The sequence below is a fragment of the Sphaeramia orbicularis genome, chromosome 24, assembly GCF_902148855.1.
Source record: "Sphaeramia orbicularis chromosome 24, fSphaOr1.1, whole genome shotgun sequence".
Taxonomy (NCBI): domain Eukaryota; kingdom Metazoa; phylum Chordata; class Actinopteri; order Kurtiformes; family Apogonidae; genus Sphaeramia; species Sphaeramia orbicularis.
The window spans coordinates 30,423,146-30,439,792 of record NC_043979.1 but is presented as its reverse complement, the minus strand read 5'-3'; the positions used below and the strand labels follow the sequence as shown (position 1 = coordinate 30,439,792).

The following is a 16,647-nucleotide window of genomic DNA, read 5'->3' as shown; positions in this document are numbered from 1 at the left end:
TTTTCTCCCTTTTTATTAGGGCTGCACAAAATTGGAAAAAACTGACATTCCGATTTTTTGGTGATTTTTTTTTTTTTTTTTTAAACCAAAGTTACTCTTTAGGTGATTATGTCTTATTTTAAGTGTGATCAGATATTTTGACAAGAAATGAGAAAAATACACTTGGTAAGATTTTGATTTTTGCCGTGTAATAACTTTGTTTCGTACAAAACAGTAAAAGTGTAATTTTTAACAATATTATGTCTCATCATTTACAACTTACACATCACAGTGGATCTACAAAGACACAGATAGTTAGTGTTAAAATTCCACATATTTTAAAAATAAATTTCAGGTTGTTTAGATTATTCACACTTTTTGTAAATGTGAACATTTTCATCATGTAATTTAACTTTTTTCACACTAAAACAAAGACAAAATTGGGATTCATCATCATTTATATCTCATTATGCTATTATTTTTTGGTCCGATCCACTTGAGCTCAAATTGGTCTGTATGTGACCTCTGAACTAAAATGTTTTACACCCTTAACTGTTAATATCATCAGTGTAATTTTTGCACCTCACAAACTGATACCGTGGGCTGGATTGGACCCTTTGGTGGACCAGTTTTGTCTTCCCTGTTTAAAGAGCTTAGAAGACCATCCCTGTTTTCAGCTGCAAGTTGTATAGAATGGAAATGCTTAAGTACATGAGTAAAACTACTTTATATTCTCGCCGTATGAAACAGTCAAGTACTATAGATAATAGATTCACAAGTCAACGTTCTTATATGTGAGTTCAGACTATGAGATGGGCCTTGAAATTAGTAATTCCACTAAGGAGAAGTGTCGAACACAGACCTCACAGAGTGAACTTAAACAGTTGGAGTGTCTGACCCTGGCATTTTAAGTACAAGCCAAACGCTACCAGAGGGATTATATAAACAAGTCCCAGCGTATCCACTGATTTCACTGCTACTGTCAAGCCCTCCTGTGATCCTTCAAACACCTTTTAAATCATGCCAGCTCTCACAGTGCCATCTGGGCAGGGGGAGCAAGAACAAAGTTTCACCTCAGAAGCACAAAAGGCCTTCCTCTCATTTTTTTTTTTTTTTTGACATTTTCGTATCCTCCGCGAGTAGGAAAGAGCTCTAATTCTTGGTTCACAATTAACCCTCAAAGACCTGGAGTAATATATGCTGCACCTGACTCCCCTGGTGTTTTTTTTTTTTTTTTTTTTTAACTTTAGCAGTCAGACTGAAGTCAATGTTAATTTATTGAAAAGATGTCTCATTTTTGATGGGGTCCTAAAAAATAAATCCATACAAAACAACGCATAAGGATTAAAGGCACTTCACAATATACCCTCCATCGCTACGCAAATACCAACAGCTTACTCACCCACTCCCACACACTTCCCCAAAACTCAGCGTTGAACCAAAACAATAAATAAACACACAAATATACTATAAAATTGAATGTGGAAGAAGCTTTTGTTTCTATATGGTTCATTTAAAGTCACAGTTTTATTTGTAAAAAACTGTGGTTTATGGCATTTTAACTGTAAACTTCGATAGAATCATCTCATCTTCTGCTCCATATAACGGTGCAATATATAATAATATAATCATTTTTCACCTCATTATGTAATAATGCTGCATTTTGTAGTAAACTGTCGCATTTAGTTATAACTTATTACATATTGCAGCAGTTATTACAAAATGCCAGTGTAGCACTTTTTTTTAAAGGAAATGTAATAATTTGGTGCATTATGTGATAAACCATTTAAAGTGATGCCTTAATTGGAAAAAACATCATACCAGCAGAACAACATTAAGCATCCCAACTTAAATACAATTCATTCATTCATTCATTCATTTTCTGAACCCGCTTTATCCTCACTAGGGTCATGGGGGTCGCTTGGAGCCTATCCCAGCTACATAGGGGCGAAGGCGGGGTACACCCTGGACAAGTCGTCAGTTCATTACAGGGCTCGCCAGTTCATCGCAATTCATTAGAATTCATTCATTTCAAACATTCATTTAACAGTAAAATGTTTCATTGGTCAAACCTAAATCAAATGTAACTGTATTCATCATAATGGAGAATGTGTTTGCAAGTTACAGACAAAAGCTGCACTTACTGGTGCATTGAAATTTGGAAGACACAATATGTAATAAGTTTACAAAATGCATCATGTATTACAAAATGTGGTATTACATAATGAGGTGAAAAATTCTTACATTATTACATATTGCACCATTATTACATAATGCGGCGCTACAAGAACCTCAGGAAGATTTTATCTATTTTTAAATTATGTTTAAATTTAACTGTGCTAATGTAACATTTTGCAGGCATTTGTTATATTACTGTCCTTGTTTTTTTTCTGCAGAAATGGGTGAATTCATGCATTGACCATGTAGGTGCGACCGGTTCAGGGAACATAAAGTTTATTATGCTGTAACAGAACATGAAAGCACAAGTCCTTCAAGAGTGTTGACAAACATTTAACTGAAAGCTCTCCTCAAAACACATGAATAGAGAAAAACACATCAAATGTAAATGTGCAACAATCTACCAGTTTTCACAAACTGTGCACTACATGACTGAAATAACAGACAGTGCATATGTTGTTCATTGGTAACCAAAACTTACATTGGTTGATTGATTCACTGAACATAGAAAGGACTGGACATGTAAATGCTGGACCATATAATCCACAGGCTTTGCCAATTTCCACAGAATGGGTTTTCTTGACAAATCAGTGCTTCAGAATATGGTATAGATTAGGGTTGCACCGGTACAGGTTATCCACGGTTTGGTACGTATTGTGGGTCTTGAGTCACGGTTCACAGTTCGGTACGGTTCAGACGCAGAGCCCGGCTGGAGCCCAACTGTGCACTGGAACATAACTGGGAGCTGATGGAGCGCCTTAAGGCTCATTTATGTTCCTTTACATACGTAAATCAATCCACCAGAGGGCGCCACTCATAATTACCATACTGGCCGAATACCATGAAGAAGAGTAAAGTTTTATGAGAAGACAGTCAATAACAACAAACATGGCGACAACAGAGGAGGTTTTACTAATGTGGATACTAACGTTAATATTCAGAATGGTAGTCGGAAGTAGAGGGGCTGTGCTCCGCATCTGACTCAAGCCAGGGTCCACTGCTTCCGGCTCACAGCTCGTGCCACTTCTGGCTAGGGCCGGGGTCCGCCATGCTGATGGGGCCGGTGTTCTATTTGCATGAGCAAATATGGCATAAGTAACCGACAAATGCAGGATTTTCCATTGAAAAATGGGTTTTCTGCACTCGGCTGACGGGCACCCTAAAGATGGCAGGGGGGCAGGGAGCAAAAATTTTACGGATTGAGCCTAAATTTTTTTGGGGAGTTACTAATATATAAGAGATTAACTGGTCAAATTAAGAGCTTGATCGGAAAAGAAGTCCCAAAAATGGGATGCCCTAGTGTCCGGCTCCCCACATAATGCTGTGCCTGGGCTCCGCGTCCGGCTCTGACCAATGAGGGTAGAATTCCGTAAGTCAGTCGTCTTGCAAAGCTGTAATATAAACGAGAGTTGTCCAGAAATGTCATTTGAAAATGACAAATGAGCTATACCGCGGTACATGCTTGTACCGAACCGTGAGGGGTGCGGCGGTACAAGGTGTACTGTTGCACCCCTAGTACAGATGTAGGTGATACCACTGAAAAGCTGATAAATGATGCTTTTAAAGACAATTATCCCTTTATCGGGCAACTGCATGGTTTTTGGTAATTTCCACATACATTACAAGACAGTTCCAGCAGCAATTCCAGTGAGGACAGTGAGTCAACAATCTCAGGTCCAATGTGGTCTCCAGGGTCTGTAAGGTCCACCTCTGCATGAACAGTGAGTGTACCTGCTTTGTTAGGTACCATGAAGTAATGGTACTAATGTAAGGAATGATGTTCAAAGGGAGAATGTGGATGTTGACAGGTGTCTGGATCAGCACTTATGATGTTGTAATGTTCTAAAAAACATGTTCATTTCACCTTACATGTGTTTTTCTTATATTTTTAGTATTTACTACTTGTATTTTATTTATTTTTTTGCCGCTCAAGGGTAAGGAACCAAATTTAACTTAAATTGATAACTTCATTGACCTTGATTTTCTACATAGCAATAAAAAATGGTAAAAAATTTCACAAAAGTCATAAAATCTTGTTAGATCTTCGAGTAACACCCTAAGGTTGAAATAGTGAATTTCAGAGTATTTCTATGAGTGCCCTATACGGTTGTAAAGCTATGAAACCTTTAAGAACTACAGTGTGTTTTGTCTGTGGGTGGCGGTCCTCATCTTTCAAGGTTAACTACACAAGAATTCCAGTTCAGAGAAACAACAAACACACTTTCCTGGAGATAACTTCTTGCCTGTGGTCACTGTTTAAGCCCAAGGGGTTTTCTAAACTTCAAGTGTAAGAAGTAACTGGATTAGAAAAGCCAAGTCCTCGATGTGGGCGGGACTCAACAATTCCATCAAATGCACCGTTGCCTTACTTTTAAGTGTGTGTGTGTTTTCAGAGTGTAACTGCCATGGGAAGGCAGAGGAGTGCTACTTTAATCAGACTGTGGCAGACCTGTCCCTCAGCCTGGACACCCACGGCCAGTACCGAGGGGGGGGAGTCTGTATCGGTTGCCGTGACAACACAGCCGGAATCAACTGTCAGAGCTGTGCTCCTGGATACTACAGACCCACGGGCGTACGTCATTTTCCGTTCAGTATAACTGCATCTATGCTTTATATGAAATTAGACCTCATTAAGACAGATGTTAGTGATGTTAAAAGGATATGTTTTCTCTACCTGTGCAGGTGAGCGCAGAGGAGGAGAACCCCTGCATGGTTTGTTCATGTGACCCACATGGTTCCATCAGTCAGGCGTGCATCGCAGATCCAAGCCAGGCCTCATCCGGTACCAATTATACTCTAGGATTTTTATTTTGACATATCTGACAGAACAACAGGCAGCTTTGTTTAGACTTTCTTTCAGGTCAGGATTAAAAAGATTAAAATGAGAAAAAAAAATCCCAGTCCTTATATTTTCTATAAAAAGTGTTTTCACAGGACTGGACAATTCCTGCTCGAGGAATTCTGATGTTTTTGCATAAGCCTGATTCAGTCAAGATCAGATGTTTTTTTTTTCTCCTATATTTATTTTTTTGTCATTCAGTGTTTTCCATGTTTCCACTCTGGTTTTCTAATGTGCAACAAAAAAAATGCAAATAAAAGCAGCTGGATTGGAATGCACCTATCATTACATAAGAAGAAGTAGAAAAACGCAGACCTCCGCCAAGGCAGATCTGCCCCCCCCCCCCCCGATCACCACCAAAATTTTATCATTTGTTCCGTGTGCCAGTATCAACATTTCCTGAAAATTTCATGAAAATCCATCCTTAACTATTTGAGTTATCTTGCTAACTAACCAACAAACAAACCCTGGCAAAAACATTTGCGGAGGTAAAAATGTTACTGATGTAGTGTATTTAAAACTTCTAATTTACAGACTCTGTCAGTGGACAGGGTTTTTCAAAAACAACCGTAATTCAAGAAAAATACTGTACTTTTCATTTTTTGTTTTATTCATTTAACGGTTATTTAATCAGGTGAGACCCACTGAGATCAAGAACTCATTTGCAAGGGCGACTAGGGCAAGAAGCCAGCAACACAAGCCATAATAATAAAAACAAGTTAAGGCACATTTCAGACGATAAATTAAAATAAGCAGTAGTTTGGGGGATTTTACACAGTTTGATTTTTAAGTGCACTTGTTGGTGGCCATAATAATTTAAATACATAGACACTGTCATAGCTAAAGCTGAAAAGTAAAATAAAAGAGTTGACATATAACAAGTAGGTATAAAGGATAATATTGAACAACAGCACAGTCTATGCATCTTCTATTTCTTTCTCTTTATATTTTATGTTACACTTTCACTTGCATCAAAACTCATTTAATACTCTTGAAAGTTGTATGTGTCACAGTAACAGTTCTCTGAGTCCAAACTGATGTGCTGTAATGTTGAGTTGAGATGTTCTGCTGTATGCGTAGGAGCAGCAATTATAAAAACCTCCCAGAACTGAATAAAAACAAAACAACCATTTTTTATTAACGATAATTTTACTCCTCTTTCTACTTTATGCCTATGAAGAAGAGCTATTTTAGCTGCAGACACATCAGAGCGATAACCACTGAGTTCCACCCTCATGCTGGTTTTCTAAATGTGTGTGCGTGTGTTTGATTGACAGCCATGCCAGCAGGGTCATGCCGGTGTAAGGAGGGTTTTGGGGGTCTGCGATGTGACAGGTGAGACACAGTAACATGCACACACAGACATACACCCAAAGAGATAGAGACGCATTGTGACAGGTGAGCTGAACCTTTCAGCTGTTGTCTGTTCCAATTAGTGTTCGGAAAATCGCCAGAAAGTTTCCATCAAGGTCCTTGATGATTTTTCTTATCGTACTCAATTAGACGTGTTCTGAACAATATGGTATGTAAAGAAAACTAAATAAATGAAGATATAAATACACGAGAGGCGGCATTTAATTTGCCGTTTTGATAAATGTGATAGAAATGCCACATACAACATCTTCAAGCCCTGAAAAACCTCACATCAATAAGAGTTGATTTATTCTAGTTAATCTTGGTAATTATTTCAGGAGGCCAGTAAAAATAGAGGAAATAAAAAGTAAGGAAACTATGAGATGCCGCTATCTGCTAATACAGATATACAGTCGCAGAAAACAATTATTCGACCACCCCTTGTTTTCTTCAATTTCTTGTTCATTTTAATGCCTGGTACAACTAAAGGTACATTTGTTTGGACAAATATAATGATGACAACAAAAATAGCTCATAAGAGTTTAATTTCAGACCTGATATCTAGCCATTTTCCGTGTTTTCTTGATAATAACCCAAATCAGTTCTTACATCAATAGCTATGGCATTGTACTGACAAAAACAATGCTTCTAGGCATTCCATGTTTTCTTTTCTGTCTGTTTTAGTCACATGATACACACAGGTGTTAGTACTTGATTGCATAACCATTGTTTTTGTTGACTTTTGACGGTCTAATAATGTTTTCTGCCACTGTACAAATAGAACACAGAATGGATCTACTTTATAAATGTATGGAGACATACAATAGACAATAGTTTTAAGTAAATACTCATTTCAGTTGAGCAGTTATGCGTTTTTTTTCTCTCAAAATGATATCACATTTAAGTAGTGCTGAGGCCAAATTAATAAACTCGGGTTTTTGTTGTATTTTTCAGTGTTATGGTCACTTAATGATTTCCACTTGTTTAATTTATGTGTTGGCATGAACTCTAGAAAAAAGAATAAGGAAAAAACAAGCACAATAACCCAAAGGCAATACTTACAAGGGGATCAGTGTTTGTTGTTTATTAAGAAAAAGAAAAGATTGTTAAAATAAATAAAATTAACCACTACTGTTAGACACTGACTGGACAAACAGTCACATGGAATGTATTACAACAAACCAGCTGTATTTAAATTTTTTTGGGGCGAGAAAGCTACCACTCTTTTTTTTTTTTTCAATTTTGCAAATTAGGCATTTCACCAGGTTTACAAAGCAAATACTTACACCAATTTGCCTAGATTACTTAAATTCAGTGTTATGTTACATTCTGTACAAATTATACTCCTTTCATTTCTTTTACACATTGCTTTCATCCTTTTTATTGCATCACATTTTTCACATTTTGGTCTTTTTGTGTAATTTTGGTCTCATTGTGTCTTTGATATGGTTTTTCATCTGAAGTCTTTTTTGTTCTATTTGTTTATTGGTCGTATCTTTATGTTTGAGGCCTCTCTTGTGGAAGTATCTTAAAATTGTGATGCCACTTACGACCACTCAAAAGCCCTGTCTCCCATAAACTCAATGAGGCTTGTCTCTAAAAATACAAAGTCATATTTTTGTTTTTTGTTCTTATTTGTTTTGTTTGGACTCTGCAATAACTAAACTCGTAGTGGTTACATTTTTTTCCGTGTCAACATAGTGACATCCAAATTACAAAATACCAGTTTCAATACAGCGGGTCAGGAACCAATGGCTGTCATCATGGTTCCTTTGTGCAGTCTGTGGTTATTACGTTTGGGTCCTGGGTCCAATTTAGGAGAGGCAGGTCACATTTTCCAGCTTTATACAGAAATAATCAATCCCAAAGATCAAGTTATATTTTTGCAACTGGTGTCATAAGTAAAAATTCATGTCCTAATTGTAAATCTCTCGATGTGACAATTTGGTTTTATTTTTTATTACAGTAATGGCTTGCTTAATTCTGCTCTTTCTTACAACCTTCCTGTGGGTATCATTCAGGCTTAATCTAATCTAACAGATGAGCCAACTTTCCCTCTAAACTTTTTAATGACCCGGCTGCAGATTAACCCAGCGGCATAAGCACCGTCCTTAAAGTCACTGCTTCGGATGCTCCTTAATAGAGTTGCTTCAGCTCACTCATTTGTTGGTATATTTCCTCGGAGACTCCAGCTGAACATACATGCACCTCGGCTGCAGCTGCAACTTCAGCTGTTTAAACTAGAGCTCCAGCGCCTGACTCAGACAGTTTTACCAGGACGGACTAAGAGGTTGTTTGAAGAATTGACCCTGTGACTCCCCCCTCCCCTCCTACTAATACTCATCACCTTCTTCTTTATTATTGTTATTAAACTCATTTGTCTCTAGGTGTGCTGTCGGTTATATGGGCTACCCGTCCTGTCAGCGCTGTAACTGCAGTGTGGAAGGAAGCACCAACGCTGACCCGTGTATAACACCGTGTGTGTGCAAGGTACAACACACACACACACACACACACACTTGTACACACAAATAATGCTTAATACTCTCCACTAACCTTTCTAGCCCCGTCATCATTATCTTCACCACATTAACACTGCAATAACATGCCTCGTGCTCATAATGTCAGTTCGAGGGCAGCCCATAAACCTTCCCCCTATGTCTCTGCTCATCTTCCTCGTTTTCTTACTTTCTCTCCCTTTCAGGAAAATGTGGAGGGAGAAAACTGCGACCGCTGCAAACTGGGGTTTTACAACCTCAATGGCGACAATCGGCGAGGGTGTGAAAAGTGTTCCTGTATGGGCGTTTCCAGTCAGTGCTACGAATCCACATGGACCTATCAGAACGTAGGTACCAGCCAGGAAATATACAGGTCTGTCTAGGATGCACATAAACCGAATAATGATAAGCAATGGATGCACTGATCAGGACGTTAATTGTGTTAGCAGTCATAAATCCGATTTTTTTTTCAAGGAAGTACATGACATAAGCTACTACTTTGTAACGCCTTAAGTCTGTTGGCATTGATTATCAGGCAGAGCTTGTCAGTCTGGGATGGCAGCCTGCCGCAGAGAAGCAAACTCTGATCTTAAACCTCTGCTGCCTTGTGGCTATCATCTTGGGAAAGATAAAGGCTAAGGGAGCAAACTCTTACAGAAGATTGTGCTGTCAGTGCTGTAGCAGGGTGAAAGTCATCAGCCAGGCAAAAGAGCTGCGAGTAAATACTGTGCCACATATTCAGGATCAAGACAAACCTCATACTTGGTGGGTTTTGGTTGTGACTGAGAGAGCAGGGAGGAGAGATAATAGACTAAAAGGTGCAATATATAACATATTTACATCTGTCAAGTGCTTTTTGGGTGCATCTATAGTGCATCTCTGTAAAGGGTCTGTTCATTCATCTGTCTATCTTTACCCATTATGGTTAAAATACAATGAAACTGAGCAAAAATATAAACACACCATATGACACTTTAACTTTTTAACAGCAATAGGTGTTGCACAATATATTAAATCACACACAGTTTATTTTGTTGATCAATGTGGTACAGAGTACTGTCTGTTATAACATGATAGTGGCGCCTGGCATTCAGGGACATTCATGTGGACACGGTAGGGGCCAGTTGAAAGAAATCACAACTTCATATCTCATGTGTCCACCAGTGGCTTCCTATAGAGCAGGGGTGTCAAACTCATTTTCTTCTGGGGGCCACATTCAGCCCAATTTAATCTGAAGTGGAAAATAATAGTAAAATAATAGCGCGATAGCCAATAAATAATGACAACTCCAAATTGTTTTAGTGCAAAAAAAAAAAACCAAACAAACATTCAGTTATGCCAATATTTACATTTACAAACTATCCAAACAAAAAGGATGTGAATAACCTGATAAAAATGTAATTTGTTAAGAAATATAAGTACACTCTTATCAATATTATGCCTCGACTTATCATTTATTCATATGCATTACAGATCAGATCTACAAAGGCACAAAACATTTAGTAACAGGAAGAATATTAAAATTGCACTGAATTTTCTGTAGACATTTCAGGTTGTTCATGTTTTTTCAGGTTATTCACATTTTATTGTTAAAGGATAGTTTGTTAACGTAAACATTTTCATAATTTAATGTTTTTTGCACTAAATCAAAGAGAAAAAATTGGTGTTGTCATTATTTGTAGGTTATTATGATATTATTTTGGAGTTTGATGCCCTAACTTTCACTTTGCAAATTCATCCCATGGGCCGGATTGGAACCTTTGGCGGGCCGGTTTTGGCCCCCGGGCCACATGTTTGACACCTAGGCTGTAGAGCAACACATTGTCTTCTCATTGAGTTAACAGTATTGTCAATTGTTGCCCGTGCAATGTTATTCCACTCCTCTTTGAGGGCTACGCGGAGCTATTGGGTATTATCCGGAACCATTCCCACATGATTTGTGACACCTGTGGCATGGTGGCATCTGAGGAAATATGACATTTTGATGTGTCTTTTATTGTCCCTGGTATAAGGAGGGCCTGAATACTGTTAATGCTGTTTGAGCAGCGTCTGGACATGCTACACCTGTGTTGTGGGTGGAATCAATAGACCACTGAAAATGGAAAAACATGGAAAATGGCTAAATATCAGCTCTGAAATTAAACTCTTATGAGCTATTTTTGTTGTTATCATTATATTTGTCCAAACAAATGTACCTTTAGTTGTACCAGGCATTAAAATGAACAAGAAATTGAAGAAAACAAGGGTGGTCTAATAATTTTTTCCACAACTGTATAATATAAGGATATACCAGATAAAAACCATAAGGTGTTGTGTAATCAGAATATAACATACTTTAAAAAATTAGCAGCTTTCCCAACTGTATCGGCCACCTTTATCATCATAGAGGACTGTACATTCATTTCGTCATCAAATTTTCCATAAAAATTCTTAAGCTCCCCTTGTGCAGCTCTGCAGTATAAATGATTGCAGTACTAGTTGAGAAATGAATAAAGCAAATATCATCAAACAACTGACTTTGAGCACACAAACCTCACATGAGCACATCATTGACAAACCCTCCATGATTTCACCCCTTGTCAGTGTAATAATAGACACCATCAAGTACTTTCAGCTGCTGAATAAACGTTAACACATACAGCTGTGTTTGGTAACAGTAATGTGTCAAGAAATGCATAAACGCACTAATAGCTGCAGTATGAGGTAATTGGCTGGCTAGCTGGCTTTCAACACGTTAATGCTAACATCAGCTAATGCCACTAATTTACACCAGTTACTGTAATTAGTTCATTTCCATATAGAATCCTCTGATGGCCTCGTAAGTACAACTTCATAAAGGGGTCATATTTTGCTAAACTCACTTTTATTAGTCTTTGGTACCTTTATTTGTGTATTTGGACCCTAATAGTTCAAAAAGTTTGAATTTGAACCCTCCAGGTGCTGCAATGCTACTTTCTTTATTAATTTAGGCAAAAATCGAGCGGATTTCTACAACTCGTTTTAATTCCTGCTTAATTTGTTCCATCTATAACTAGGTACGTCGCAACATTTGCACATACAAGGTCAAGACTTCCGACGAACTCTTCTCTGAGTATGTCATAAGTGTTTGTCAGCAGCAGCAGTTGTAGTCCATACTGAAAATGTGTCCAAACTTAGAGCTGATTACCTAAAATCTTCAGTTGGTTGAACAGGACAGGGTAGCACAACCTGGAGGGGGTGGGGTGTGAAGTGGCTCATTTGCATTTAAAGGGCCAGCGCTTAAAACGCCCTTTCTGGTGTCATTACTCAGAAATATGGTTAAAGATGGACCTGTGGAGTTGAATTAATGAAGACTTCAGACCCGAGCATAGCATTTACAGTTTATGTAGACCACAGGGAAATGTTTTAAAATGCAGAATTCCATTTAAAAAGGCAAAATATCACTCCTTTAAAAGTCTTGAATTTACAAATCTGCATGAAATACCTTTAAAAAGTCTTTAAAAGGAATTCAATTTGATATGGTAGGTCTTAAGTTATGTTGCCACAGGGAAATGTTTTAAAATGCATAATTCCATGTAAAAAAAAAAGCTAAATATTGCTCCTTTAAACACAGCTACACCTCAGTTGTAGTTCTGTTTATATCTTCATAGGCCTCATAAACCTTTTTTAATCACTTTCTTTGAAAATTGTTTGTTACCGGTGCTCATCTTGAACTCAGCCTTGGTGTTTCAATGCCACTCACTACTCCCTCTAGTGGTCATATACATTTATAGCGATTTATTGGCCCATAGCCGTGCATAAATTCAGTCCATATCTGTGTAAATTAATTTTTTAATTTTTATTTTATTGGTTTATTTAATAGGGACCATGCACATTTATGAACACTGGTTTATTAAAAAAATATGCCTATGTAAATATGCCAGAATTAGTAAAAATAACTACTTTTCATCTGCAGTCCCTAGACAGGTGACAAAAACAAAACATAAAACAGCCAACATTAATACATCACTCGTTTGCTATAAATTAAAAAATGTAAAAATACACATAATGATGACATAGACATCATCAAAACAAACAAGCAGACAAACAAACACATAAATAAAAAACAAATAGACGTAGGATGATCACAGGGGCATATTACAGTACAATTGGAGGTCTTTATTTTAAAGACTAATAATTGTTATTGAATACTTAGAGATGCAAAATGTTGCTTCTTTATAGATATATGCATTAAACAAAATGATTAACTTTATTTGTTGCCCAGAAAGATGAGTCAAACCACTCTTCTACTCTGGCAGGAGCAGCTTGATAAATATCTAACAGAAAATACAAAAATAATACGTGAATGTGTCCAAGAGTCTGAGAACAGCAGTTATTGGTGCGTCATGATGTGAATTTGAATTAATGAGTTACGTTTAACTTCTTACTACGTCTAAAATCAGGGCTAAACTCATGAACCAAAGAGACATTTTAGAGAGGATGCGGCCGTAGTACAGTCGAGGTATGAGTGAAAGGAAAAGTGTGAAAAATGAGAAGAAAAAAGGGGTAAAGGAGTCGAGGACAAGACTGGAGAGGAGAAGACAAGACAGGAGCCAAGAAGGAGGAGAGAGGTGAAAAGAGGAAAACAGTTTTTGACTGACAGGCGGGGCGGGAGAGGAGGGAAGAGGAGACGCTGACAGGATGACAGCTCTGATTTAGACACCGATAGTGTGTGTGTCTGTGTGTGCGGCGTGTGTGTGTTTTTTCGTGTTCAAAGGGGGAAGCCAAGGTCAGGTTAATTGCGACGACAGATGTGTGTCCGCCTGTCTCTCTGTTACACACACACTCGTACAGAAAATCTTTCAGGAGTTAAGAGAAAAAGAAAAAAAAAAAAAAACTTTCTAGGTTTCAATTGCAAGACTTCCTGGATGAAATGTGACAGATGTACAAAATCCTTAAATATATTTTGAGTTTAACATGTGTGTTGATGCACATTTTGATATGGTGACACCTAAAAATATGCAAAAAAAAAAAAAAAAACATGGGAAGAATGCAGGCATGAGGTAAATGCAAAATGATGGACATATTCTGACTTCACTAACACCATCTGCAGTCTCTAAACCATCTTTTTAGGAACTGGAATTACTAAAGAGTCATGTTGTTTTTTTGTTTTTTTTTTACATTTGTTTTTTGCATTCTTTGGAAACACTAACTTTCTAACACTAAGTCTTTTATTCCTGATATAGTATTTCATTTTCTGTTGGACTGTCTTCTCTCTGTAGTACTTTGAGTTTCTGCTGAATGAAAAGTGCTTTATAAATGCAAATTATTATTATTATTATTATTATTATTATTATTATTATTATTATTATTATTATTATTATTATTACTATTATCACTACTATTACTTTATAAGTGCTTGCTTTATTTAAAAAAAAAAAAAAATTCTCTTCTCTCTCAGGGACACTCCACATTTTAAGTCTTTTACGGTTTACATGTTTATACACTTTGGCAGAATAGGCACTGCCCTGCCTGTGCTGCCCACTAAACCCGTGTAGCTGTGCAAGATTCTGCAGGGAATTTCACAAATCTCAAAGGGCAAAGCAGAGAAATGCCAAATCATCACTGAAATATTGGATCCTGAACACGCACAAACCAAGAGGGGCTGTTGTTGTTTTGGTTCCTGAATGGTAGAAAAGCCCATATCATGGAGGGAAAAATCTAATAAAACACATTGTTACTGATGGTATTCAGTGGCAGCAAAGCGTAACCACCAGCTGGGCATTTTGACTGAAAGCTTGTCAGATTTTAAAGTCCATTTACATTGAACATGACAAGTGACTTGCTCTAATGTGTTTACTGTCAAACGCTTGCGATCTGTTGACAGTGAGTACATCTTCAGCGTGGTCTGATGTTTTATTTAAGCCCACGTCTGCTGAAAATCTCTCCAGATGTAGTTTTAAAATTACACTCAGTTTAATATGTTTGTTTCTACGAGACCGCGGAGAACAAATAAGAGCTACTGATATCAGATCATAGCCTGAGAATGCAAAGTTATATAAAAGATCAAAACTATTAGATATTTAGGTATGCAATTAAAGATGAAACATAGTACATTATGGGCTGGTTTATCTTTGTTTATACAAAATTTGGCTTTTTATTATAATAATAATAATAATAATAATAATAATGTATGGGATTTATATAGCGCTTTTCTAGACACCTAAAGCGCTTTACATTATTAACCCATTATTCATTCGCTCTAACATTCTCACTCTGGTGGTGGTAAACTACATTTGTAGCCACAGCTGCCCTGGGACAGGCTGACAGAAGCGTGGCTGCCAATTTGCGCCTACGGCCCCTCCGACCGCCACCAAACATTCATACACCAGTGTGGGTGGCACTGGAGGTAGGGAGGGTGAAGTGTCTTGCCCAAGGACACAACGGACTGACTAGGACAGAGCGGGATTTGAACTGCCAACCCTTCGGTTATTGGACGACCCGCTCTACCACCTGAGCCACAGCCGCCCAATAATAAAATAATAAAATGATGTATAAATGGAAAGTTATAATTTAATATGTGTATACAAATGTATGTGTGTGTGGATAGGTATATATAAATATAAAAGATTAATATAAAAGCAAGGAGATAAATATACATGATTAATAATGGTTTATGGAGACGGGGTGGGATTAAATAAATTGCACTTCTTTCCGCCCCGTTTCAGGCATGCAAATGAAACTATTGTGCTGTTCTTCTAAGATTGTCTTGATTGTTGATTTTTGTATTATTTATGTTTTGCACGTTCGGAATAAATCACAAAATCACATCAAATATTCAAGTTTTTTAATTTTTTAAATTTCTTTTTTGTTGCTGTTGTTTTTTTTTTTTTTTTAGGAGAGTTCCCTGACAGGCTGGCATCTGATTGGAGACACAGGAGGGCGAGTGTGGTCCGTCCACAGACAGACTCCTCCATATCTGAGCGTCCGTCACTCAGATGTCGTGAATGATCTGGGGTCAGCCTACTACTGGAACGCACCTGGATTATACCTGGGTAACAAGGTCAGACACAGACCCACAGAAAAAAACTCACTCATGTAAAATGTAACCGGTTTCAACCATAGAACTCATACTTAATTACATTTGTCTTTTCCTAATACTACGCCTACTTTTATGGGTGTTTGATATTATATTATATTATTGCTCTGGGGCTAACATTTAAAATGGTAATGAAATACATCTGAGAGGGGATGTAAACCATGCATGGAAGACACAAAATACCCATCTCTTATAATGGGCGTGCTGCTTTGTTGACTCCTAACTCAGCTGTGTACCTATCGGTTTTTGTAAAGAGATACGCTGGTCACACATTTGTACCAACACAGAAACGCTGCCATTCCGGTTCATGAATGTAATTTTACCATTCTAAACATTTTGACGAAAAGTAAATTGGTTTTCCCGATGAAACCGAAAAATAACAGGTTTTCCTGTTGCCTAAAATGCAAACCATTTGTAGGTGTCACATTCAACAGGTTGGAAAGAGTGGATGGAGGCACCACAATACCAGAGGGGGAAAAAGTTGTAAAGGTTCAAACACCACTGGTTAAACTCAGTGTTTAATATTGATACAGTATTTGCTGAGTTTGAGGTGAAACTAGAAATTGGGTAAAGGGGGGAAAAAAAAAGAGGACAGGGTACTTTTTTTTTTTTTTTTTCTCTTGAGTGCAAGAATGAATAGCAAACTGAAAAAAACAGCTTCTCTCATCTCTCCTTTTGGTACAAATTAAAAGACTAAATATCAGTAAAGCAAAGTAACAAAGTAATAATACTTCACTACTGTA

The 16,647-nt window shown here is 37.5% G+C and overlaps 1 protein-coding gene across 7 annotated transcripts in view; it reads left to right on the top strand.

Moving 5' to 3' along the window:
- Positions 1–16,647, top strand: part of lama2 (laminin, alpha 2) — a 400,339-nt gene that overhangs the window by 142,753 nt on the left and 240,939 nt on the right. For all 7 annotated transcript variants that reach the window (XM_030128899.1, XM_030128898.1, XM_030128896.1 and 4 more), the window contains exons 9-14: positions 4,551–4,729; positions 4,840–4,939; positions 6,274–6,331; positions 8,737–8,839; positions 9,054–9,194; positions 15,704–15,868. In XM_030128899.1, the coding sequence (XP_029984759.1) occupies positions 4,551–4,729; positions 4,840–4,939; positions 6,274–6,331; positions 8,737–8,839; positions 9,054–9,194; positions 15,704–15,868 (746 nt within the window). The remainder of the gene's footprint in view (positions 1–4,550; positions 4,730–4,839; positions 4,940–6,273; positions 6,332–8,736; positions 8,840–9,053; positions 9,195–15,703; positions 15,869–16,647) is intronic.